Below are 26,951 nucleotides of genomic sequence, written 5' to 3' on the forward strand. Positions count from 1 at the left end.
TATTTTCAATTATATTTTACATTTGTTGTTACCTTATGCCCTTGTCTTGACACCATGGGATATCTTAGCAATTTTCCTTCAGAGGTGCTGGGGTGATGGGCTTGGGGTTCATTTGACAGAAATGCAGTGGGTGGTACATCAGGAAAGCCACATCCAAATGAAGGACATGAGAACAGCAAGGAAGCAAGGAGGAACTGAGCAGTACAGGGCAACACAAGGCAAATGTCAGAGAAGGAAAATCATTGTAAAGCCAGGGAATAGTTCAGAAATATGGATGGAAAAATGAACAAACAAAACACTTGAGGAACCAGCAAAAGGGTGACAGGTATAGACAGTAACTTGCAAAATGAAACCATGGCAGACAGGGAGCAGAATGTGTGGAGAAGGCCAGACTATTATAGTAAAGTTATTTGGCGGAGGCCAAAGAGATAAGATTAAGGAGTGAAGAATAATAAGGAATGAAAGTAGTAAGTTTTCTATTTACCCTATAGTCCAACACTTGTTTTAAAACTTCATGGTGTACTGACAGTTTCTTCTGCTTTCTCCTTCCAGATCTATTTTTTCTGACAGTTGGTAGATCTACCCCATCCTCTTTCAACCAGTGCATATATTTAGAAATTGTTTTATCATCCTCATTTTCCTGAGGACAATTGTACATTGATAAAACTCTGTAGATCATTCTGTAGATCATCTAAATTTCTGCAACACACTAATATCTTAGATCCAGAGTCACTGAAAGCAAGAGAGAAACTTCAAAGTTGAAGATGCAAAACCTTTTCCAAATCAACACTGTAAAAGATGTAATAATACACCTCTTCTCTGAGTGATTCTATTTGTGACAGACTAAACAAGAGAAAAGTAAAAACTCAGTTATGTTAGGTCAATTTTCCTTTCCTAAGCTAAATATTCATTCTAGTTCTGCACTAAAGTAAGTATAATTGACAATCTCAGGAGAGATTAATTGATAAGTAGTTATATAGAAGAAAGACCATAAACTCAGTGTGGATGGAGAATGCTGAGCTGAGTGAAGTGATAAGATGGTCATATTTTTTAAATTAGGATCTTACATCCTCAACTTCAGTAACAGAAGATCTACCCAACCCACTCAACCTCTCTTGCCCCTCTCATACAGTGTGTTAATTGTGTTCTGTGTATAAAAAAAAACTCTACAAGCACAACCTGCCTACAATCTCAACCAAGTAAACAATCACCACACAAATACTTTGAAAATGCAAGAGCCACACTAGAAATGGCATATGCTTCTTAAACAAGTCTGACTTTCAATTCAGCTCCCAGCCACAAAAAACACCACCAAACTTTGGCCTTTCTCTCTTAAGTAAAGTACATGTTACCCTAAGATAAAGTACTAGCAAGTAAATTACGACTATGACAACTTCCCTATTTCTTAATCTTTTTTTCTGGATTGAAACATACACAAAAGTGTCTTGAGTTCATGCCTGAAAGGAAACTGTAATTGCTTCAGTTCAGATGTAATTGAATTTCTGACATACGTCAAATATCTGATTACTTTTGACAGATGTGTTTTTACTTTCACTTTAAACTTCATGGATATATATATATCTTAGTCTGATCTCTGAAAGCAGTCAAATTCCGAAGCTATGGCAGATTTTAATCAAAATCTGCAAAGTGTTGTGAAATCACTAATGACACCAGTGCTGTTACATCTTTCTACTTAAATACAACCAAAAATTGTACTGCTTGCTACAAGTATTCAAAAGACATATCACACTTCTTACAGCAGACAGCAACTGAAAACAGTGTGACTGTGAGTCATATAATATATATATATATATATAATATACCAAGTTACGTATTTTTATAATCCTGGTAAGTACACTCTTCATCATTTGAGGTTTTAAAGGTTTTTGTAGTAAGGCAGAATTGATTTCTGCAATTTTTTTGGTCTCTTCATACTCAAGAAAATAGATTAAGATGGTAAGAGGAATCCCTCTTTAAAAGTAATGTTTGCCTGTTAATTTGACTTGTGTCAAGTAAAACAATAGTTCAGTGAATGACAGAGCCCAAAACATGCTACATGTATTTCATAGCTATGAACAGCAGTATTATTGTAAGTGGGCTAACAGTAATTTCTTCTTACCCTATCAAATTAGACAAATATTTTTATTGCTTGAGTTTCATATCCTTTTGACTCATTCTGCTTTGTGTGCAACATGCTAAAATCTAACATGTGGCAATGCTAGCCTCAGTGTTAAACCATGACATTTGACAGCAGGTAATCTCCAGATTCCAAAATTCTGAAGAAATTAGTTTATTATTCCTTCTGAAAATAAATCTGGCTTAAATAAGAATATATATCAACCTCCTACCTACAAAGAAGAACAGTAAATAAAATGCATAAGAAAATTCTTCAATTTCATTAACAATCCCTACAAAGAGCACCAGTTTTTAGAGCTGCAGGTTAAGTCTTTAACTATTCTAAAAATTGGCCCCTTAAATGAAACTTTTCTTCTCTTCCCAGTTTTTCAGCTAGAGTTCTTTGTCCTTGTCCTTACAGGTAAAATATTCAAAGGTCACCCAGGATATTGCTGCAATGTAACTGAAGCATTTGGGGCTTAGCTAGGAGCTGATGTCTTTAGAGAAAGTAGACTTCACACAGAAATAGTCTAAGACATAAACAACAGCAATACACAACCTGGTACTTAAACCAAGCATTCTTCTCTTCCTAATGCCAGTTACAAGTTCAAGATGTTTCCTGTGGTCAATGGAGGTGAAAAGGAAAAGATAAAAATCATGGGCTTTGAAAACAAGGTTGCAGGACTCAACTTATAAAACTTTGTGTATGAATAGAAAAATCCCTGAGAGCAGATGAAGACCCTTCATTTTTTTTCAATTTATTAGGGTGTCATTTTGGCTACTCCCTTGGTCAGGAGAAAATGCAGTCAAAAATACCCTAGATGTCACTGCTGATGGATTTTATCTTATTTTTAGGAATGAGTACTGACTTGACTGCAGTAGCCTCATACAGAGGGCAGCAATCATACATCTAGATGACAATTTATAGAATACATCTTATGTTCTGCCTGCGCTTATTGACATGCAAAACCTGCTCCAGAGTTTATCAAGACCATCGCAGAACAATAATTTGTCCCTAGAGGAAGTACAGAAAATAAACCATCAGCAATATTCTCCAGCAAGAGACACTGTTGAGCTGTCAAGTGCCTTTCTACTTCAGTGACATTTTTGAATTTTATGGACAAACTGGTAACTCACATTGACTTGTTCTTTTTTTAACAAGTAATCATTTCTGACAGAATCCATTTTTTCAACTCTGAAAATTCGCATGTCTACACAATATCATCTTTTATTGTCAGTGTAATCTCACATGCTGGTTATGTACATTTCTGCTACTCAATCATTACACCATGTTAGGACACATCAGTTTAGAAATATCCAGAAACATTTTAACCCTGCTACAAAGATCTGGGAGATGCTGGATCAGTGAATGTGACACATGGCTACTCACCAGTCAGACTCAGGTATAGCTACAGATTATGTTTAAATTTCATTAAGACTTCATTCAAGTAAAACATTATTTTATCCCTTGAATTTCTGTAGTTAATATGATAATTATTACAATTCTCCTGGTCCCCTGAGGGGCAGTTGAAATGTGGTATAAGTTTCCAGCCATAAGGACAATTAGCAGTTCATGGCTGGGGACTGTGCATTGATTCTTGTTGTGTGAACAAGGTTAAAATCACCTCTGCAGCTGTAATTTAGAGTAAACAGTAATCAAATATCCAATAAATATATGAGCTGGTGACCTCTGAAATTCAGAGATTAATATAAAGGGATATATTTCAGGGCCTCATGAAAAAGAACAAAATATTCAGAAGCAAACATGTAGCAAATGAACTAGATTGAAAAACCAAATAAAATTAAGCTCAAAAGTGGGAATTAATATTAAGATATTCTGGAAGGGATCAAAGACCTAAATTACTTGACAGTATCAGGATGATTCTGAATCGTACAGAAAACAAGCTTTGGATGACTCAATGGTAATTGGGAGCTGCAGTTTTTCTGAACAGGAGTGGCTGCTGCACATCCTGTACCTCTGTGTGAACCCAGAAATGGAAACCATACACTATCAGCCACAATTCACAAGGCAAGAGGAATACTTCATTCTCACATGAAATACAAAACAAATGCCTAAAATTTAGCTTTTCCTTATTTTTTTGCACAAACGGTTTGAGTTCCCAGCAAGAGACCAGTTTTCTTTTGATTCAGGAAGGAAGAAAACTGATCATTTCTGATTCTTTTCTAAAACTTAGTTAAAATATAGCCATAGATAAAAGTACAATACCTTTCTGGAATAGAGAGGAGACATTTTAGGTCAGTAACTGTAATTTCCTCTGACAACAACTTGTGGTGAGATAACTGGCAATGAACATTTTCATGCATGTAACTTAATAGAGATAATCCATTTAAAATCTGTCAAAACAAGAAGCTGCCAGCCTTCAAATCTAAAGCATTTTTCTCTCCATATGGTTTAGTCTCCAAAACAGCTCCAGGCACCAGTGATTTGCAGCCAAACACTGAACAAATGTAGAGACAAATGCATTTCCCAACAGCTGTTTGTTATAGGTGTGAACTGAAGAAAAGGCAGAGGAAAAAAATTCTGTGTATAAAGATGACAAGGAACAGATCTTTACAAACTGTCATTTGGTATCAATCTAAAGGAGAAAAAAAAAAAAGGTTTATTTTCTGATACATGGCAGCAAGGAGTTGGAGAAGAGTAGAAAAAAAGAGTTTAAAAAATAGTTCATTTTCCTACAATCTGTAGCTCTTTCTGGTTGAATATATTGAGTCTCAAAATTTAATTTCACTTTTAGATATCTTCCTTTTGTATGTAGACTAATGATCAAAAAACTTAAAATGCTGATTCTTTAGAGGCAATAGATGACAATGGTAAAGAAAAGAAAGCTTGTACAGTTTGTATCTATTGATGCCACTTGACTTCTTGACCCTGTTTTCATCCTGATGTTGTAAAAGATTAAGAAAAACAATATTTTTCTGAAATTCTGGAAATGCTAATTCAGAAACTTCAAAGTACTTTTTTTTCCTTTTTGGGTTGCATTATTAAAGCCTGTTTAAAGCATATTTGATTATGCAAAACTCTGCAGAGATCTTTTTTTGTTTCTTCACTGTTAAACATTTCAGTCTCTATGATCACCTAAATTGAGTTAAATACATAGAAAAAACTCATTGGAAAAAAACAAGGTTCAGTCTCAATAAGTATTTTTGAAAAAGAGAATTTAGTTAGGAAAAAAAACAGAGCCACTTGATTTAAAACTTGTCAGCAACAGTGAATCTTCCACATTTCATTGAGAATTGTTCTGAGAGTTAATTAAGCTCATTTTTAAAAATAGGTTTCACTTTTAATTTGTCTGCTAAATAACATTGACTTGTTTTCAGTCCCTGCTTTTTACTTGACACTGAATGCTTCATCAACACTCTGCTTTTTACAGAGACAGGACAAACTGCCACCAAAATTCTCTTTGGTCAGTTAAGTAATTAGGGATCACTGAATCTCTCACTCACATCTTGAATCATTTAAACATGCTTTTATTGCAAAGATGAACAACAACTGCAGAAGGCAACCTAGGCTAATTAACATTGTATATCAAATAGAAGGACTCCAAAAGTAAATAGGCTTCAAGTAGTTTGAAAAAAAACCCCTGCATTTCTTCAATCAATGGGATTGGCATCAAAAAGTGGAGGTACAGAAAGCAGGAAAAAAGGCATTTCCACTTAATTCAGAGTTGGAAGAACTGGGTAAATCTAGAGATCAAGGAAAGAAAAATAACAAAAATATTATTTCTTGATTTGGAAAAGGGATAAATCAGTAAGAAGAAAAGATTAAGAGGATACAGCTTGTGATTTTTAATTTGAAAGGATGTAAACTGGAAAGATCAAGATTATCCAAAATTTCCTCAACAGCTACTGACAAGCTATTATATTGTTTAGTGTCCTTTACTATTATGTGTGAAAAAAATGATTTGCTTGTTTGTGCATGTAGAAAATATGTTGTTGACACTGGTCTGAAAAACAATTCTTTTCAGCAATCAAATTCTTATTTTCCTATTTAATGGAAAAGGGAAAATGGTATACAATGTCTAGGAAAAAAGAAATTGGAACAGCTCCTAAGAGGAAAGCATGCAATTCAATTTTTGGGTTCTGCTGGTAGTATGTAGCAGAGGTAAAAAAAAAGGTAACAAACCTCAGGCACTTATTGTGAAAAAGGCAGTGCTACCTGTAATTAATAGATATCAATCTTTATGGGCATATAATCTTTATTTTATCCTAGTATCTTTCTGAAAGAGAAAATTACATAATTTACAAGGGATTTTCAGTTCTTGTGAAGAAAACAGATAAAAGACAATTCAACATCAGAAATTGTTGCAATACTGTAGTTTTCACCTCAGTGTAAAAGCAAGCAGGCAAACACAAGCAGGCAAACAAGGCAATCAAAAACATTATTTGTATTCTTTAAGTTCATCTATGACAAAAAAAAAAAAAAAACTCTCAAGTTAATTACACTGAATTTAACAGTGATAGCCAATAGTTCCAATATAGAGATAAAAGAAACAGTCACATCATGAAGTTTCACAGACCTCTTGATGGTTGCATGGGATAATTTTAATTCTAGGAATCCTTTAGGTCTTTGTATGAAAATTTGTTTTCCCAATGCTTCACCAAATGATTATGAGAAAGAGGATCTTCTTACCTTTCAAGATTCTGGGTTTTATTCTGAAACAACCACGGCTTTAGTAGGGAAAAACCTTTATTACACTTATACCACTGTTTCCCTGGTTTAAAATTAATAAAATGCTAAATTCCTTCTCTCAAGTGAGAGAAAACTTGTGAAAATAAAATTATTAAGTACCTTAATAAGATGTGAATGTAGAAAGGACAAGGTTCAGTCCACTTTAACTACCCACCTATATTTCTAATTTTAAGAGGTTTTAACTATTTTTGCAAACACAGGTTTTACCTAATGTAGTATATTAATAGTAAAAAGAGTAAAGTCCTTCAACATAAACTACTTCAGGTAAAAATAATGTTCTAGCAAGAGGAGTCTGAGAAAGTAAAACCCTCTTCCAATGCTCTCATGACCCTTTAAATGTGCTGTCATCTCAAAAGTTGCCATTACTGTGCAAAGAAGTAAGCTTAATTCCCCTCCATTCAACAGATGATGCTAGACCAAGTATGTGGTATTAGACTATAAGTGTAATAAAGCATCTTATGGACATTGTTAAGATAAACTTTGATGTTCAATGAAGAATTTTGTGCTGCATGCTTCAGTGGTTGTGAGGTACTACTCCTTCATATAGTAAAGGTCAAGATTCAAGCACTTTTCAGCTATTTGCAATATAAGTCCTGGTTCTGCATTTCTCTAAGAACACACAAATGATGCTCAGTACTTAATACAAAAATCCCCTCTGTTGACTGACATTCTATGGCTTATGGGCAGAAAAAGCATCACATTGAAAGAAAGGCAAAGTCTGGGTTACAGTTACAGCACATCCTCATTTTTCCCACACAGCAAACACAGCACAAGTGCCCACAGTCTTTTTCCTGCACTGATTTGGGGCTTGCATGGGTTTTCTGAGCTTCATATCAGCAATGCATTCAAAGAAATAAATATTGTTTAAACCTAAATATTATTGTAAGATGCAAGATTGTTAGTAATGTTGATGACTGAAGGTATCAACCTGGTCTTCAGGTAAACAAGGATTTCACATAAATATTGCAAAAGCTGAAAGTAAGATCCTGTATCCATCATAAAAGGCAGGGAAGAGAAAGATATATTTTTGCTGAGACTTATATGAAGAGAGAAGTGGTACTAGTGATATGCATTCTTTTTGCAAATACACTCAGGCAGGTACAATCCCAATGGCTTTATCAAAACCAAATGGGCTCTGCCTAATCTTTCAGGCTTTGTGATAGAAAAGTAAATCAGGGAATCCAAATTCCCACTGGTAACTAAAAGACATACATTTTAATGAGATTGTGAATAATTTATTTTTTTCCCCATAAAAAAATATTTTGAATAATTTGTTAATCTTAGTAATAGTATAGCAAAATATCTAGGGAAGAATGAAAGCAGCAGAGTACGAAGAATATGATGTTCATTTTAATTAAATTATTTCCTCCCTTCAGAGAACAGCTTTAAAGCCCCCATTTGACAAGAAATTGAGCTACAGCATTATTGATGCTGGTTATATCTTAAAAGCAAGGAGAAATATGTAATTTCGAGGTGAATATAGAGATTATGGGCATACCAAATTATTTATCAAAACAATTAACCACTAAAATAATCCCACCTCTATTCACAGACAGCAGTAAGAATAGATGCCTGAAATACACATTTACATATCCTGTAATTAAAGTTCAAGGGAGGCAGATGTTTAAATTTAAATTCTTTGCTATCTGGGGATTGTCTTACCTACCTGAAATTCATCAGATTCAAATATGCTACTGAGCTGAGACTGAACAACCCAAATGCATCTTTCCCTGTAATTAATGATCTGACTTGTGAATGCAACTCATAGCAGCTCTTATTTCAAATAATCACATATCCTACTAAAAAACCAAACATATTCTTTAAGATTGTATAAACTTTCCGATGGGATGTATAGGGGAGAGAACACACACCCTCTTAAATGTTAAATCTCTTTATTCAGCAGGACCTTTTCTGCTACATGTAAAAAAATATTGGATCTATCACATACAGTGCAAAACTAAAGCTCAGATAACACTGACTTCACCAAGAAGGAGAAAATGCACATCTCGATGCCCAGAACACTCTGACAGCTTTCCTAACCAAGTCAACTAGTCCTGCCAACCTTGTGACTAAAATAATGAATAAAAAATAATACTTAAAAAGCACCCTCTTCTTTCCTTTCAATTTGTTCCTGACTGCAATTCAGATTGGGATTTCACGTAATTACACCTCAGAACATTTTCAGACAGCAACAGAAATATGTATCCATTGAAGGGTTGTAGAACTCTGTGTAGAGAAGGTAGGCAAAAGAATTTATAGAGCTGTGGAAAATCTGTAGAAGCAAGTTAATTGTTTGGCAAGACACTTGTGAAATGACCTGATTGTATAAATTTGACTTCTGTGATTGGGTTTTACAGAAATACACAATAAAAAAGAGACACTCTTGTGTAACACACCTGAGTCTATGCTACATTGCACAGAATTCCAAAAGAGATTGCAGGCACATCCTGGTGTTCACAGCACTTACAGACTTTGAGTACCAAGGGTTTGCAAAAACATCCTTATCTTCTAAATACCTGTGCCCAGTGACTCCTCACACTGCACTGGAGCCTGTACTTCTAAGAACATCTCATGCTACTTGGAATAAGAAAAAAGGGATCAGGACAGGAACTATCACAGATATAGGAAATAAGACCAAGCTGTTCTTAAAATCAATCAACAATGTTCTACAAGTCAAATTCTGATTAAGATAAACCTTAATGGTTTCCTGACTTTAAAGTGTGCGCCACAATATTGAGAATTCTGTTAACACTGTGGGTAAAAAAATTTTGTTTAACTACTGAATCCATGCTACATATATATATGTGTATATATATAATTTTATTTTCTCTTAGCTTTTGTCTTATACTTGACACCCATTCTTCACTGACTAAAAGAAATGTTCTAGACAAACTCAGTATATGAAAAAAAAGAACATTAGTTCAACAGTGTAATTATTATACACTTTTAAGGCATAAAACATCAAGTTTTCAAAGTTGAAAGATCAGTTTCTATAATGCCTTCTAGCATTTATGTTTTAAAATAAATCTGTGCTCAGGACAGTTACTTAATAATGTAAAGCTTCTATCTTGGAAAGTATACATTAATTAAAACAAACAAACAAAAAAGCCAACTAGCTCTTCTTTCCCTCAAACCCTCAGACCTACTTTTGAAAAACTTAAAATTTTATAATGATCTTTCACCTCCAAATGTTCTTTCCCAAGCATACCCCACCTCCTCATTTTACAATGTTAAGGGAGTATTTTCAAGAATTCTGTAATTGTTTTCAACCTCTATAGGAAAAAAAAAAAGTGTAATTTTCAAAATTTCCATACATTTTCTCTATTCATACCAATGCCAGTAGGATGGGGTGGGCTTTTTGTGGTTTCTTTCATTTTTAGTCTTTTACCCTCTCTCATAAGGTTAGATGAGCATCTCCAACATACCTTCAATGCTTCTCAAAACTCAACAGCTGGATAAAGAAGGAAAGTCAACTAAGAAACACAAATTAAGAAAAGCTACAGCAAAATCAACAATTTTAGTTCTCAGTCAGCAAATTATCTAGGTTAGGGCAGGAGGGAAACCTACTCCTCACTGTATGTTTGGGGACCAGCATGGATGTGGAAGCATTTTGCACAGATGAATTAATGAGAGACAGAGATGTCACCATTGCTCCAAGAGCAGAGGAGGACAGGGAAAATGGAACTAAAACAGACGTCCAGAAAATTCTCTTAATTCACTCAAGAAACAACTGATCGATACTGCTGGTAATTTCCCCACTGTGCATGTGCTGCTGGAAACAAAAGATTAGTGCAGATAACTTTTTATAGGCAATTTAGAACTAGATATACATTTGCTGAGTAATTTACAGGTTGAAACAAATCTGTATCTCTGGAGTTTTCACTGGGTTTATAACCTAAACAGGTGAAGGCTAGAATCAAGAATCAGGAAGCAGGGAGGAAATAAGCAGTTCTGTCTTATTCAAGGGCACATCCTGACTCCATCTTGTCCATCAACAGCTATTATCAAATAGATTACCAGCAATATGTTATTCTAAGTCAAAATTAATCATCTTTTCATTTTCTACTTCTCTTGAAATTGAAGGAGATAACTTCTTATCAAATTATAAAAGAGAGCAGATATTTTTAAATAGATAAATAGGCCAAGATAATGTGAAATAACAGCCTCCCCTGAGGCTGATTTGCATAGTTTAAATGCTCTGAACTCTAGATGTTCAGTAAGAAATCATGAAATTCTGAAGGAAAACTACTGCACGGCCTAGCTAAAATCTGTGAGGCAATTACAGCCTGAAAATCTGTTTTTCATTATAAATCCACATGGGAAGTCTTTTGTGCATCTGCATGAGACTATGCAAAATCTGGCTTTCTGATGTCTTCCCTTCTTTTATTTGCATCCTGAATATCTTTTTTCTTTTCTCTTCTTTTGCAACATCAGGAGAGCATGATGAAATAGATAAATCATTTCCTTACCCAGCCAAGGGAATGTACTGTTCTACTCCTTCAACTCACAGGATTGTTTTTAAGAGAACAGTAACTGAGAATTTTTGCTTATTGTTACAGGCTTCCTTTTGTTTCCTTATTTCACTGGAATGGATTCCTGGCAAACACATATAAGGATTTGTCTACAACATATAATCCATCAAGAAAGTAAAACACAAAATTAAAAAGAGGGCATACAACAGTCCAAATAAACATATATAAACTATGTATGGCCTGAAGAGATTGCAGAGAAATACAAAGAAAAAACTTCAAGCTTTGCCCTTCTTTATACTAGAAGGCATGAGTGCTTTAAAACATGACAGAAAAAAATTCCCTACTGATTTTCCCTATGTGAGGGCAGCCTCAGGTGTGCTGTGGCTTTAGAAAGCTCTCTAAGGTTTTCCTTGCTGACAGCAGAGACAACCAGCAATCAGGAAAATGCCATGTATGTGGATTAGGCAGGGATCCCACACCTTCCCTTCTGCTGGAAATTTCACAAAGCAAATCTACATCTGTACAAGCTTCCAGGTACCATGATAGTACATCAGAGAAAAATAAACGAGGGAAAATGCCAGCTGGAGGTTTAAAGAAGGAACAGGCATACAGACAGATACCCAAATAGGGCCAGGAAAGGAAGTCATTGTGTCTTGCACAGGCTAGGTTCAAGAAAGCTATTTTGTTGGGAGCATAAACAGCAATTTCTCCAAAAGCACATGTAATCATTTGAGTAGCAGTTCAGCTGTCAGTGATGCAGAGTCTAACTAGGTACAGCAGAGCACCACTACTTTGGATTGATTCTACTGAGAAAAGTCATAAGGTGTGAGAAAATAGCTAAGGAACAATTCAAGGAGTCAGTAAAAAAGTTCTGAAGTGAAAAACTATAAAAAAATCTATGGAAAGAAAACAAAGGATCAGAAGGTGGCAAGCCAGCAATATCCTGGATGAACCCATTCCAAGACAAAAGGTGACCTGGCCTCAAACGACTAATGACAATCTGGGCAATGTGTATTCTGACATTACACAAATCCTGTTTGCAAAGTCTCTCTCTCTACACAGCAAAAGATGCCCATATCAAAAGTGAAGCCAGGAGGAAGGAATCTCATACTCTAAGGAAGAGGACAGGTAGGTTTCTCACTCAGATGGCAAATCCAGTGAAGATGGTATTAAAATATTCTCAGGAAGCTCCTGGTTAAGTGATCACTAGTTCCATGGCACCTCCAACCACCAGGGACAATCACCAATTCCCAACAGGATACAGCCTGTCAGGAAACCTTTCTCTGACAGACTGAGGACCATAATTTTTTCTACTAGGTAACCAACTAGTAATTCCCCATCTAGATGCAGTCTCCAACTAGTAAGCCTCTGTTCAGTACTCATGGTTACATAACACAACTGAAGTTAAGCCTGACTTTGTGCACTGAATTGACCCTGGAGTTATTCCTGGACCTTCTCACAAAGCCAGCCCTAACAGCACGTCAGGAGCAGGGAAAAAAGTAGCAGAAGGGTATAAGAAAAAACTGAGATGTTAAAGGCAACCTAACCTAGCAAACCATGCCCCTTCCCAAAAATGACAGACAGTAGAGTAGAAAGAAAAGATGACTTGCCATCCTAAAAACTGAACATACCCACAGATGAAGGAACACTATCAGCTGGAGCCACTGATTGTTGCCTTCAACAGAACATCTGATGAAACTTATAAAGTGTAAAACTATTTCTGCTTGTTGTGAGGGACCAAACCTTGGTCATAAAATGCAGTTAAAACACAGAAGAGGAAAAAAAATTAGTGTTTTTCAACATGTTTTCAAAATAGTCTGCTAGAATGGGGAAATATTTCTCACCACTCTTTATCTTTTTCTCTTTTTCTCTGGCTCTTCAAGTCATTTGGAGATAATGAAAGCATTATAAAAGAAACAGAGAGGAACTAAGGACAAGCAGGGCAACCAAGTATGTGAGTTTTGATGTTTTTGCAGTCTTTGAAAGCAATGATAAGAAAAAACAGACAGTGCATGAAAAAGTGCTGAAAGAAAAGCACAGATGCAAATAAGTATAGGATTCAAGAAGCAAATCTTGAAATCTAGTATTTTAGAAATAGCCTGAAGACCTGAACAAAATTTATGCCATTTCTTAGGTGAAAGTAGTTTAAAAGCCAAATTATCTGTAATCACAGTGGACTGTACATGACATTAAAAGTATGCTAAAAGGCTTTCTGAAAGAATATTGAATAAAATATGAAACTGTAATAGCAACATGCTTCCTAAGAGCTTACACAGAATTTTAGTATCTCAAATTTGATTGTCATCAACTGGTTTTACACTGCAGGCAGTTTTTTGAAAAATGTCTCACATTAAATACATTTATCAAATATATTTCTTCTTTCCTTCCTAAGTGGTCAGCAAAGTTAACAAATACATATATTTTAGACAAAACCAAAGTTAGAAGAAAAAATTAAGGAGTGAATCACAGAGTTCTTCATGGGGAAAGAGATAAACATGCTACAGATGACACAGCAGCTTAAAATATAGAAGTTTTAAAATATAAAACTTGTGCAGAAATATGGAGAGAGATAGCTAAAAAGCATGTTCAGCCAACTGCCCTGTTTACTGCTCCTGTTTATGCTGCACCAAGTGGTTACAACAGAGAGGCTTATTGCTCACCCAGAACAGCAGCTAAGCCATAAAATGTGATGACTGGAGGTTGAATGCAAAATGAGATCAAACCTTCACTCTGGGGACTGGGTGAGTGGCACAGTTTATGTTACTGGAAACCCAGGGCAGGAAAAAGGATACTCTGCTCTGAGTACCAATTCCACAGCAGGGCTAGTATTTTGGATTTCTTGTGAAAGGGTGATGAAAAAATGTCTCCTAGATTCTCAAACTATCTCCACTCCCAGCTTTTAAAGTGAGTGAGGTAAAAACAAGTAATTAATTAGCAACAAGCACAGTTTTTCCACAAGCGTGAATTTTGCTCATAAAATGATCTAGCAATCATATTCCAGTAAGTCTATCAAGAATATTTAGTTCCAACACATTTTCAAAGCATTCTTTTTTTATAGGGAATAATGGTAAGCAGTAACACCTGCATCTAATCTGATTTTCATCTGCTGATCACATCATTAAGATATTTCAGACATAAAAGATGAGGAAAAGTACAATTTTAAAGATTGCTTTGCTGCTTTTATATTTGTGAAGGCATTGCACTTTCAGTTTTACTGTGTACATGAACTAGATTGTTTTGGACAGTTCCTCACTGCTTCTGTGGAAAAAAAAAATATATATATTTAAGGTTATGGCAACAGTTACAGCTTTTGTATTTGTCTGTATAAAATGTGCTGGTTTCAGCTGGGGTAGAATTAACTTTCTTCCCAGTGGCTGGTATGGAGCAGTGTTTTGGATTTGTGCTGAACGCAGTGATGATAATATAGGGATGTTTTTGTTACTGCTGAGCAGGGCTTACACAGAACCAAGGCCTTTTCTGCTTTTCCTGCTGCCACGCTGGTGAGGACAGTGGTGTGCATGGGAGGCTGGGAGGAGACACAGCCAGGACAGGTGACCCAGACTGACCAGAGGGACATTCCAGACCATGTGGCATCGGCATCATGGATCAGAGTGTGAAGTGGCAGAAAGAAGGAGCAAGGGGGGAGGTCTGGAATGATGGGGTTTGTCTGCCCAAGTCACTGTTAGATGTGCTGGGGTCCTGGAGATGTCTGAACACCTGCCTGCCCTTGGGAAGCAGAGAATGAATTCCCTGTTTTCCTTTGCTTTGCTTGTGTGGCTTTTACTACCCATATCAAGCTGTCTTTATCTCAGCCCATGAGTTTTCCACCTTTTACCCTTCCAATTCTCTCCCTGATCCTGCTGGTAAGGGAGTGAGTGAGTGGTTGCCTGGGACTTGGCTGCTGGCTGGGATGAAACCATGAAAAATGTATATATATATATATATAAATGACATGGCATGCAGATCAATTCTTACACCTCATTGTCTTCCAAATCCTTCTTTCTATAACCCCTAGAAATGTTTTGAGGCATAGTAAACTTCCAGAAGGAAAACCAAAAATAGTTCCCTGCTGGGAACAGTAAGGTCTGCAATATCCTTTACAAAATAAAGATCTATCAATTAGATCTACAGGAAAATCATAGCATATGGCAACTGTTTTTTGAACAAAATTGTAAATAAGTGATCCTCATTTCATATTTCTAAACACGGGCTTTAATGTGAGATAGACACTATTTCTTCAAGGAAAATGGTATGGTATTTTCTGATATCTATATTAAAGTGAAACAGATGCTCACACATATTTGTGCGGGATATGAGCAAAGAAAATTAATTTATTTAGTAAATAATTGAAGATATAAATAATTTAACTGTGTGTTCTAAAATTAGAAAGCATATCTGAGAAGTAATCAATAGAAATAATTAGTAGAAAGTATATTTAAAATAGGCACAGAAATCTATACTTCATCAATGAATTATTTTAAATTACTAAAATATGCAATTTCTGTGATAATCTAAGCCTTATAATAACATAATATAAATTAAATAAATCAATTATTCTCATATACAAGTCAAAAATAAATTTTTGTAAAATTACAGCACTAAACAATTCGTTCATTTCATATTCCATCTCAGATCATATATGACCAGAAATGACATCTAAAATTTGATTCTTGATAATAAACCAAATAGTTTAATTATTTCCAGATAGCTTTTTAATTGACAAGTACTATTTTCTGTATTTTCCTATGAAAATTTTCCCAGAAACTCTAGACCAAAATTATCTTAAAAAGCCCAGACAAACAACAAAGAAAACCAAAAAACAGTTCATAATCCCCCTGAACAAAACAAAAATGAGTTAAAGTGACTGAAAAGGCTTAAGATAAACATAAGTGTATTTAATATTAAATAATTTTCTTTTTTGTTTTCTGTTAATTTGGTAAAAAATTAAAAGTAGTTACAATTGTCCAACTCTTTGATTTTGGAATTTCTTTCCTCGTCTTTTTCTTCTTAACTGATCCTTTAAACTACAGAAATTTTATTTTAAAACAATTTTCTTAAAATTACATGCTTTTCCACTCTGCTACTTCATGTTTTAGGAAACTGTGACTTGTTGCAGATTAAGTTGATAAAATAAGTAACAGTAATAGTTGAAATATATATTAAGCGTTATGAAGCTACATACCTTGTGGCTGTTTAACCAGAAGTTGAAAAACAGATTCCTTACAGGTGGCCTGGGACAGGACAGATGCACTCAGATGCTGATTCAACAGCTCCTGATCTAAAAAAAAAAAAAAATTAAAAATTAAAAATTATTTGTGGAAACCCATTTAGAATTCAAAATTGATGGAACAACTTCCCCAATAAAACATCTTCACATACAAGTTTTATAAAACACATTCTTGAATGAGAGAACATGGCCCCTTTTTTCCCTGCTCTGATTAAAGGTTCTCTCATTATTTTCCTCACTGTGAAGTATAGATACAATATGGATATCTTTTTAAATAGAATGAAAAGGAAATAACACAGCATCAAGAAAACACAAAATTTAAAACTTTTTCAGTTAAATAACAATTACAGATTATGAAATAAACTGTTTTCTAAATGAAAAAATCAAGTAGCAATGAAAGCCAATGGTGACATGAAATGTAAGAGGCACAGGTTCAGGACCAGCAGTACAGATACAGCTGCAGATAAGAATTGCTTTCTTGTCAGCAAGTTACTGGATCAACCAACAGATCACTTCATAAAGACAGAGGATTTAGACATTATTTAGATTGTTCCACTGATCACTGCCAATGCTGTGGATAAACGAAAAATAAGACAGGAAAAACTGGTTTGAAGTCAAATTTTATAAACAGGTTTTGGAACCAAAGGAAATTCCTTGTAAGAAATGTGTCTAGCAGCTAACTCCAAGAACCTGAGACCAACAGATAGCCCATATCTGTATAATGTGACATATTAAAGTTTGGTAATACTGAATGATGAACTGCTGACAGCAAGATGGGATACACAGGACTCATCCAACAGCAAGGGAAGACTGTCATTTGGGGTTATGGAACAAAGTTAAGCTAGCTTTAAGAAACAGAATAATGACCAAAACCGCTCAGAAAGGCAGAAAACAGCTCTCTTGGCACTATCATTCTTGGTTCTTGGAAGAGGAACAACCTCAAAATTATTTCATCTCAAGAACAAGGTTTCAGGTTTCAGAAACCAGCACAGAGGTTCAAAGTAGGATTTGCCAACCGTGAGGAAATAAAAAAAATAATTGAAGGGCCCTTGCCAAATATTAAATGATGGGTGCATAAGAAAAACTAATACGCTCATTTCAATATATCAATAAAACAACTGTATCATCTTCTTTCCTGACCTGAGAGACTGCAGTGGCAAAAATAACAGTGAAATTTTCCTCTACAATGCTAATTATTCTGTAATAATTATATTCTATCTTATTTTTCAGGATGCTAAAAAGTTGAATACTTTAAATTTCCCCTACTAGAAGATTTTTTCAAACTTTAAAATATATGGTATTTATTTTTAGTTTATATCCTTCTACACATTCAGCTAAAAAGTAATTTTCACACAGCTAGCTAACTAATCTCAAGATCTTTTTTTATCTGAAATATATAGTTTCACTGTATGAAATTAAAGGCACAAGGTTATTATTCATGATGCTTCAAAATTGCATTTATCAGTTCAGAGCTGCATTTATACATTGCATGTTATCTTTTTTAATTGGTAGCTAAAATAATGGTTTGAATTATGTCAGAATGACCACAAAGTGATGCTATCACTTATATTCTAAGTTGACTAGATGACTAAAAATAAAATTTCTTCACATCTTTATTATTTCACTCTAACATTGACAAATATATATATACACACACACACATATATGCAATAATACTTAGCCCAATATATTTTGTCTGAACGAAAAATGACCAAAGAGCAGACTTGTCTTTAGAGTATTTAGTACAATTGCATAAAGTCCCAGAAAGCAGTTTGAAAATATTTTGCAAAGTACATTTAAAAGGTTGCAATTCCAGTTTGGAAATCTTTGAATGGAAAAAAACACACCCAACCTACTGTGAATGCAGCCTTATCTTGGACATAGGGTAAGTTTTAATAAGCAATTTTATACACTGCCACAGATATCACTCTTATTACTGCAGGTAATACTGGATTCCAGAGGAACCAATCCACCTCCCTTATCCAATTCCTAATTACTGCTATAAGTTTAATCTTTTCTTTGAGCACAGCCCTTCAAACTCTGAAATTAATAACCTCTATAAAAGATGTTGAATTTTTTTTTTAACTATGTATTTGGACCATTGTAAAAATGAAATAAATTGTCTCCACTGACTGAAATAAAGCATTATAGTATTAACAAACCATTAATACTTTGGGATAATTCTTATTATCCCTAGATAATAGGGATACTAGATCCCACAGGTTAACTCTGTGGACTCTGGTTTACACTGGTGATTTCAGTAGTTTCAATTATTTACAACTCAGTGGAAATACTATACAGTGGTATTTACAGAAAATCAGTATCATTCAATCTAAAAGAGCTGAACTAGTGCAGGTTGCTAAATCATCTGTGACAAGAGTCTGCATACTCTGCAGTTCTGGTCACTAGCTCATTTTGGGGAAAACCACCTGCTGCTAAATAAACATTACTCACATGACTACTCTTAATGTAGCTGTGAATGCCAAGCTGAATTAGAGCTGCACATTTAAGCATCCAAGTGTCTAAATCCTGGGAAGAAAACATATTGGTATTAAATTCAATAAGAAAATACCTAGTTTAAAGAGATCAAGGGTGGTAGTAGTAGTAGTTTTACTTGCTCTATAATTATCCCAAATAGAGAACTGTTTGTACTGCAACAGCAGTCAAAATTCACAAAAAGAAACATTTCTGAGGAGTAATGCTCTTGGGTTTGACAAAGCCTCAGAAATGCAAATGGAAGCTTCAGAAATGGTCTGGATAGGACAATTCCCAATTAATGTCTAATTCCTGAACTCTGCTGTTCTAAACATAATTTCACATCTATAAAGGGCTGAAATTGCCTGTGGAATGTCACTTGAAAATAAGAGAGATAACTTGTGTAATTTTCTTTAAAGCATGAAGCAAATCTGTAATTGTTGATGCTTATTGCTGTTACACCTTAATCAAGATGCCCTACTTTCAATGCTGACACACTGAATTCTAAGAAGGGGCCCATGATCTAAAAGACAATTTCTCAAGATCAAGATCAGTCAGATATGTCACTCTGATTTCTGAGTTGCTGCCTTCTGCTGATTTCCCCATTCCACCCTCTTTCTGGCCTCCAGTAACACCAGCAATAAGTCTGACATATTTCTCAAGATATGTAACGGTCAGGAATGCTAAACTGAACTTGTGTATACAAAATTTTGTTTATAAGAATAGATTTCTCTTCCTCTGGAAAGAAGGAAATAAGAACTACAGTTAAGTATTCCTATACAAAGCAAATAATAGAATTAACAATATCTAAATACAGCTTGAATGCATAAATTAACTATCTTGTTGCAATTAAAACAAAGTAAGCTTTATGCACAGGTCATCAAGAGCAACTGAATTAGAAAATTAACATTACAATTAATCTGATTTTAAAAATTCAATATAGACTTTAAAGGACAGATATGATTACCCTTTCATAAAGATTGCAGTATAGAATTTATTTTTTCAAATATGACCTTTTGTAATTCTACAGATCACAGAAACATTAGATCATCGTGATGTCAGGTCTACTTATGGGTAAAGAAAAATGAAGACTGAAAATTTCTGATGCATAAAAACAAACATTAGTCCATAACTTTCTAAGCCAGATATTTCTGTCTCTGTCACTATTTATGAACAGGTCCCTGGGACAAGTTAATGCTCAACAAAAAGATGACTGTTTTCACTAGAATAATTAAAAATGCAGTTTCTCTTGTTTCTCAGAATATCACAATCTACAAGGTGTTAGTTGCAATATTTAAGCTCTATAAATACTCTTTTTATTAAGTTGCATCACAGATGAATTTGATTATTCTTCTCCATTATTTTGTGAACAGCACACTGGATTGGCATTCTTACAAATTACACCTCATAGTAATGGAATACTAAACTGAGCTGTCTGGCACTAGATTTATTCTCAGTAAGATAAGCAGTTTGCATCTCTGAATTGCTCTTGTTTTGTACAAATCACAATCCCAGCTCGCACTTTCCACTAGAATAGAGCTTCCTGCATTTATGATATGCAACAGGAAACTTTATACCACAGATGTAATACACTCCTACACTTCAAAAGTTTGCATAATCAGTTATTTCCAGGTCAAATACAGCCAGTAATTCACAAGACTTCTAATCCACACAGTCTGGGCTAAGATAAGCACACAAGGTAGATGGAGTGAGGGAAAAATACAAAGGGTTAACATTTTAGCAAGAAAATCGTATTACTAATAATGCAAAAGTTCACTCTGTCTTCAGCTGTTCCAGGAATGATGTGTTGATGAACAAAGCAATTCAAAACTGAGGTACACCAACAATTTATCAAGGTACCTCTGGACTGAAGCTCTACTATCCATCATGTCCATTCCTCTCCCTAATTTGCATTGCAATCTCTATCATCATCCATGTCATTAATAAAGGTCTTGAATAATACAGGCCCCAAGACTGACCCCTGGGGTGCAACATTCATAGCAGCTGAATGCCAAGATGTTGATCACTATCATTTGAGACCAACAGCTCAGCCAAGTTTCCAATCCACTCAGCAGTCTGTTTATCAGGCCTAGACTTCCTTAGCTTCCAAACAAGAATGTTACAGGATGCAATGAGAAAGTCTTACTAAATCATAGTATATTACATTCACTGCTCCTCCTTTATTTGCATAATCACTCATTTCCATACAGAAGGCAATCACATTTGTCAATTATGATTTACACTTAAGAAATCCATTTGACTACTCCTGATTACCTTCTTGACCTTCATGGGCTCAGACACAGACTGTAAGAGAATGTTCAAATCATGGGCTACCCACACTGCAAAAGGAAGTGTCCAATGACCCCACCAGGAGTTCAGGTGAGGCTGATCATCCTACTGCTCCTCCAGTGTTCCTTCTATCACTTTTCATAGGAAGAAACAACAAAGCCTTTTCCAAGTCAACAGAAAAATCTCCTGATCAATATGAACTTTCATAAAAAACAACAGTCTCACAATCATATTGGCCAACTGTTTTATTACATTGTGAATTTTACTTGGGTTTATTGGTATGAATATTTTCAGCTGCTTTAAATCCACAGCCTGTTGCTCCCCTACAGGCTGCCCATTCTCCTCTCCAAACAGGAAGGTCACCTACCAACTGGTGAGGCTCCTACCATTCACACTGCATGCCAGGGTGTGAGAAATGGCTGCTCACTTTTCATAATTTTACAAAGGTTTATTAAACCATAGCAAAAATACCACAGAAGACTGAATAGAGATGGCCCCGGGAGAATGGATTTTCCCCACCATGTGCTCACCCACACAATGGAGGTTTCGTTTTTTAACCCTTTAACCCCTCCCAAGGTTCTGTCCATTGACCCCTTCTCTGCTGTCCAGTGGTGGAGATCACTTCTCAAATCCTGACTGGAGGTCAGATGTCTCCATAGTGACAAGCCAACCCTCCCAGATGTCCCAACCTTGGCTGTCCCAGCCTTGGATGTCCCTTGATAACAACATGAGAGGGTGAAACAACTATAAATCTATAAAACTTTTCTTAACCTATATACGTGATAATTGTGAGAGTCAATAATTGCATCACTCATCTACCACAAGGGAGAAACCTCTACAACTCCTGACTGCCTCAGACCAGAGTTGCAGTTTCCACGCTCCTACCTTCCATTTCCATTACAGAAGCAATGACTGCCCAAGATCAGCTCCTGTGGTGTGCAGTCAACATTTACCTTCCTTTTCTAACTGTGAGAAGCACTTTGGAGCCTTGTGTACGTGCACTGAATGCCACCTGCTGCAGCAACTGCCCTGTCTCTGTGTGCAGAGCCAGTTGCAGTGCTCCTTGTCACTTAAGGACACCTAGATGCCAGGGAAGTAGGAAGCTGGACTAGATTCTGTCTCTCTCAATTCCAGGATCCCCCTCTCTGCCAGCTATTCTGCTCAGCACCTGAACTCTGGTAAAGTCCCCAGGATCCTGGCCATTATTCACTTGGCCTGTAAGCACTGATTATTTTGCATGCTGTTGCTTCTTTTAATGTTTTCCAGAAGAGAACATCAGCTGGAATTCACAAGAGATCTGGTCACTTACAAATGGTACTCTCTTTAATGACAGTCACAAATGAAAATATTTCATTAAATATGTTAAACAGGGGAAATTGCACTGAAGTCTGACAAAAAATCCTGGTCAGCAAAAGTGTTTAGTCATGAGAACAAAATGCTCCTGACCTTTTAGGTAAACGTATTTCCCAGATCCCCCATATATGAACCATGGATGTGGACAAAGCTATTCTATATGCCTCAAACCTGAATCACAGCACAAGTGTGTTTGAGGCATATTTAAGCAAACATGGCTTAAAACTTACCTTTGAACAGGCTTGATTTTACTATTATCTTATGGTTTGGTTGCTATTTCTCTTTTATTTATTTATGAAGATAGAACTGCAAGGTTTATTTTCAGTTTTTGTTATTTGCAGATGTCAGGACATGCTTTGGCATCTGCTTTCTGATGCTACCTACACTTATGTTTGACTAGGTAGAGATTCAGAAAATCTTTTAAAGCCTTCTGGTGCACTTGAAGTGAAATTTCTTTTTTGACTGAGTAAATTTTAGTCATTAATGAGAATGTGGGATTCAGAACTTGAGTTCTTACAGCATTTGTGAAATCCCAGTATGGACAATTATTTGTTATCTCTGATAATTCTGGATCTCATCCTTTAAAGCATTTTTGAAAATATTGATGAAACATACTTGCTTGGAAGGTCATCAGAAAAAAAAAAAAATCGCAAAGAAAACCTTAAAAACGTTTTTCTAACTCCTTAAGTTATGCAGAATCTTACCAAATAATATAAAATATTGAACAAAAGCAAAGCAAAACATTAACTAGGTGGCTTAGGCAGAGCTACCAAAACACATCCCAGGAGTCTCCTGTTGCCAAAGTGCTGCAGTGCAGTACACAGCCAGCCAGCAGCTGCACATCCACATGAGGCTGCATGACCTAAGAAGTCTTCTGTGAAAAATTGTTACAGGTTTGTGTTTTTTCCTGTCTCCTACAGCACACTCTACAGAGTTTTCAGGGTGGATTTGGACAACACACAAGAACTCTATTGCCAAAAAATGGAACGAGGAAAATTTAATCACATCCCTTTCACACTTCTAATGAAATCCAAGGAGCTTAAATTCCTTCCCTCACTCAAAAAACCCCATAAAATTCCAAAGCCCTGTACCTGCCAGCACGATATCTACCACCACATTCTCAGCAGTTGGATTTTCGAAGGATACGATGGCAGAGGAGTATTCTCCAATGCAGGCACTTATGGTGATGGCTTCCATGCGCTCTGGAGGAGCTCCAGACCCCGTCAGGTGAAATATCCGCTCTCCAAACTGTGAATGGAACATGCCATTATTTATTATTTGATGAGTCAGGTTTTAAAGTATTTTGCCGACTTCTTTGTTCCTCTGCTCTGTGTTTCTGCTAAAGTGAACTTTAATTTTTGCTTTTTTTTTTCATTCTTCAAGCTGTTGTTACTCCAAGTATTGCTATCTGGAAATCAACAGTTTCATTCTGGAAGTTGTCTACATCTCTTTTTTGTGTTTAATTTCTGTCCTATTTCAAGCACCCAGTATTTAACTTCCATCCAGCTACTCAGAGCTTTCAGAGTAGGGAATGGAAAGGTGTAGGTAGTTGCAAAAACAAAATTCAAAGAACATATATTAAAACCTGAAAGCAGATTAAGTGAGAAGTTCTCTCCAAAAGACAAAGAAGAAAGAAAATAATTTTTTGATGGGACAGCAGTAGAATAACACAACAAGCTCCAAAAATAATAATGAATATTAACCTTTAGACTCAGAAAAATCAAGGATATTGGAAAGAAATAATAGATCTAAAATTTCTGTGGACCATCAGGTGTCAGAGAAGATAAGGACATTGTGTCCTCTTGAACCAACCTTGGATATATACTATTCATATTAGAATTGCAGTCTTTTGTTTTTATCCTTACTAAATATTTAAGAGAGATTGTGAAAAGAAATGCTGCGCCAACATCATCTGCAAATAATCTGTCTGTTCAACATACTTTTTTAGGACAAAAAAATTGTCACATGACTTCCTTCAGTATTTGTTTTCTTCATATAAAAGAATATTTGCTCTTTAGCATTACTTAAAACACTACTGAAAGCTGCTGGTAGCACTCAACTGGAATAATTCACAGGTCAGCAGTCTTTTAGGATATCTGAAACTAAAAAAAAAAAAAAAACATACAGAGAGGAAATTACACAGAAAGCAAAGGCTTCATTTAACCACATCTTCCATGATGAAATATTGCCATTTACATTGTACTATCAATTTCTCTTTTTTATTCCAGTAATTTAAGAAAAGTTAGTAGGTCATGTTGATGACTCATGTCTCTTTATTTATTTCTTTGTCATTCAACTTCAGAAAAATTCAGAGAAAAAAGTCAACAGTTCTAAGGTGTTCAAAGTAAAAAACATTTTCAGATATAAAATGAAAGGTAGAATTCACTTTTTCAAGTGTGTAATCTTCTGAAATTCAGATCAGATAAAAAATTGAAACAATTTGATTTTTAGGAGATTGGGAAAAACACCAAAAAATTTAATTTCAGAGGTGACACTCCTAAGAAGTGCCAGTCTTCTAGTGTTAAAACCAGCAGAACTCGCTACTGAGCAAGCTAAAACTATTCATTACCTCTTCTAGCTCCTAGGCCATTATGCCACATTTTAATACTGTAAACAGAATAATTTCTGTGTTAAAGTAAGGATAAAACAAATTACAAGTTTTTAACATCTTCATATTTGCTCTTTCATTATGCATCTAGTCACTAAGATTCACCTTGACCTACAGGCTGAAACTTTTACTTCCTTGCCTATCATAAATAGTATCTAATATGATAGTATGTATAGTATCTATCAATGGCATATAGATATAGTATTAGTATCTAGTATATACTAGTACTAGTATATACTATAGGTTATACTAGATATACTATAGTATATAGATAGTATATATACTATCTATAGTATAAATACTATCTATCTAATAGTATCTAAACTGAATCCCAAGTGCTTTGGGTACACATTATCATACCTTTGGGCATTTGAAGGTTATTGTTGCCGTGTGATTGCGTCTTCCAAGGGCAGAGGGACAGAATCTCACAGGCAGCTGAGTGATGGATTGAGGAGGAATCGTCAGCTGTACAAACACAGGAAAGAAACAAACAAACAAACAAACAAAAAAAAAAAAAAAAAAAAAAGGGAGAGGAAATCAATTTTTTTGAGTCTCTGTTTTGTGCTTTGTACCAACAGGGCTGATGTGTATGTGATGAATGTGTTCCACCAGATGCATTTTCCCCCCTCAGCCAGCACGGGCTGCGAAGGCAGCGAGTTACTGCAGCAAGCAATGCCAGAGGCAGTCCCTGCACATCCACTGCCCAGCAGCCCCAGGGCTGGGGCTACAACTGCTCCAAGGACACGGGCAGCAGCTCTCCAACACCATTCCAACAGCGCTGTGGTGTCTGATGGCACTGACCCCATGGACACAAACTGACTTACAAAGGAAATACATGCCAAGTTTCAATAAAACAGTGCTTTGTCTCTTTTCTGCTCACCTTTAGCAAAAATAAAACTGTAAATAAAACTGTAAGTAACACTGCAGGTTTTCTCTTCACCTCAAGTATTCTACTTGAGACTCAATTGCATAGGCAAAACCAAAGTAGATGACTACAATGGATTAATTTCTGTTTTCAAGAAACAGATAAGCAGGAAATAAATTGAATTATGAAGACTAAAAATGCCAATGCATTTATAGTGTGATCAGCCAGAATCACTGAATACACAATTACTAGGACTATTTATTTAATAAAAAAACACGAATTAGCTTTTTAATATTATACATGTATAAACAATGTTTGCATGTAAGAAGAGATAAAAAGGTAATTGACTGATATCATGAGCAGTTAACCTGTGTTTCATAAAATGAATATAATTTGCAATAAATGAAGGTCAAAACAACACCCTACAACAGCTGGGACTGACAAAGCACACACAGAACTGCCAGCTCCAACTGTTCAGCATGACTGCAATAGAAACTCCAGCAGAAGGCACTGCCCAGGTGTGTGCCATCTTTTAAGCTCCACGGCTCCACTGGCCCGCCCCCAGGTGGGTCTTCCAGTCAGTTGGCCAATCAGAGCCCAGTTAGCACTGCCCCAGTGTGTGATTGATGGATAACTCTGCCAATCAGAAGCTGGGTTAGCGTCACCCCAGTATGTGATTGATTGATTGATTGATTGATTCATTCATTCATTCATTCATTCATTCATTCATTGACAGCTCAGCCAGGCTGGGGAGTCTGGGTTCACTGTCCCCTCACAAAGCAAGGCCTGGCCCGTCCCCAGCCCCCCACAAAGGCATTATTTTGGGACATGGATCT

General features: G+C 35.7%; 1 protein-coding gene across 1 annotated transcript in view; it reads right to left on the reverse strand.

Annotated features, from left to right (window-relative positions):
* The window catches only part of CFAP47 (cilia and flagella associated protein 47), a 268,440-nt gene that overhangs the window by 42,653 nt on the left and 198,836 nt on the right, over positions 1-26,951 (reverse strand). Inside the window, exons 55-57 of the mRNA XM_077781662.1 lie at positions 25,611-25,715; positions 23,734-23,890; positions 16,481-16,576 (exon numbers count right to left, since the gene is read on the reverse strand). Of these exons, the coding sequence (XP_077637788.1) occupies positions 16,481-16,576; positions 23,734-23,890; positions 25,611-25,715 (358 nt within the window). The remainder of the gene's footprint in view (positions 1-16,480; positions 16,577-23,733; positions 23,891-25,610; positions 25,716-26,951) is intronic.

This window comes from Lonchura striata, chromosome 2 (genome assembly GCF_046129695.1).
Source record: "Lonchura striata isolate bLonStr1 chromosome 2, bLonStr1.mat, whole genome shotgun sequence".
Classification (NCBI taxonomy): Eukaryota; Metazoa; Chordata; class Aves; order Passeriformes; family Estrildidae; genus Lonchura; species Lonchura striata.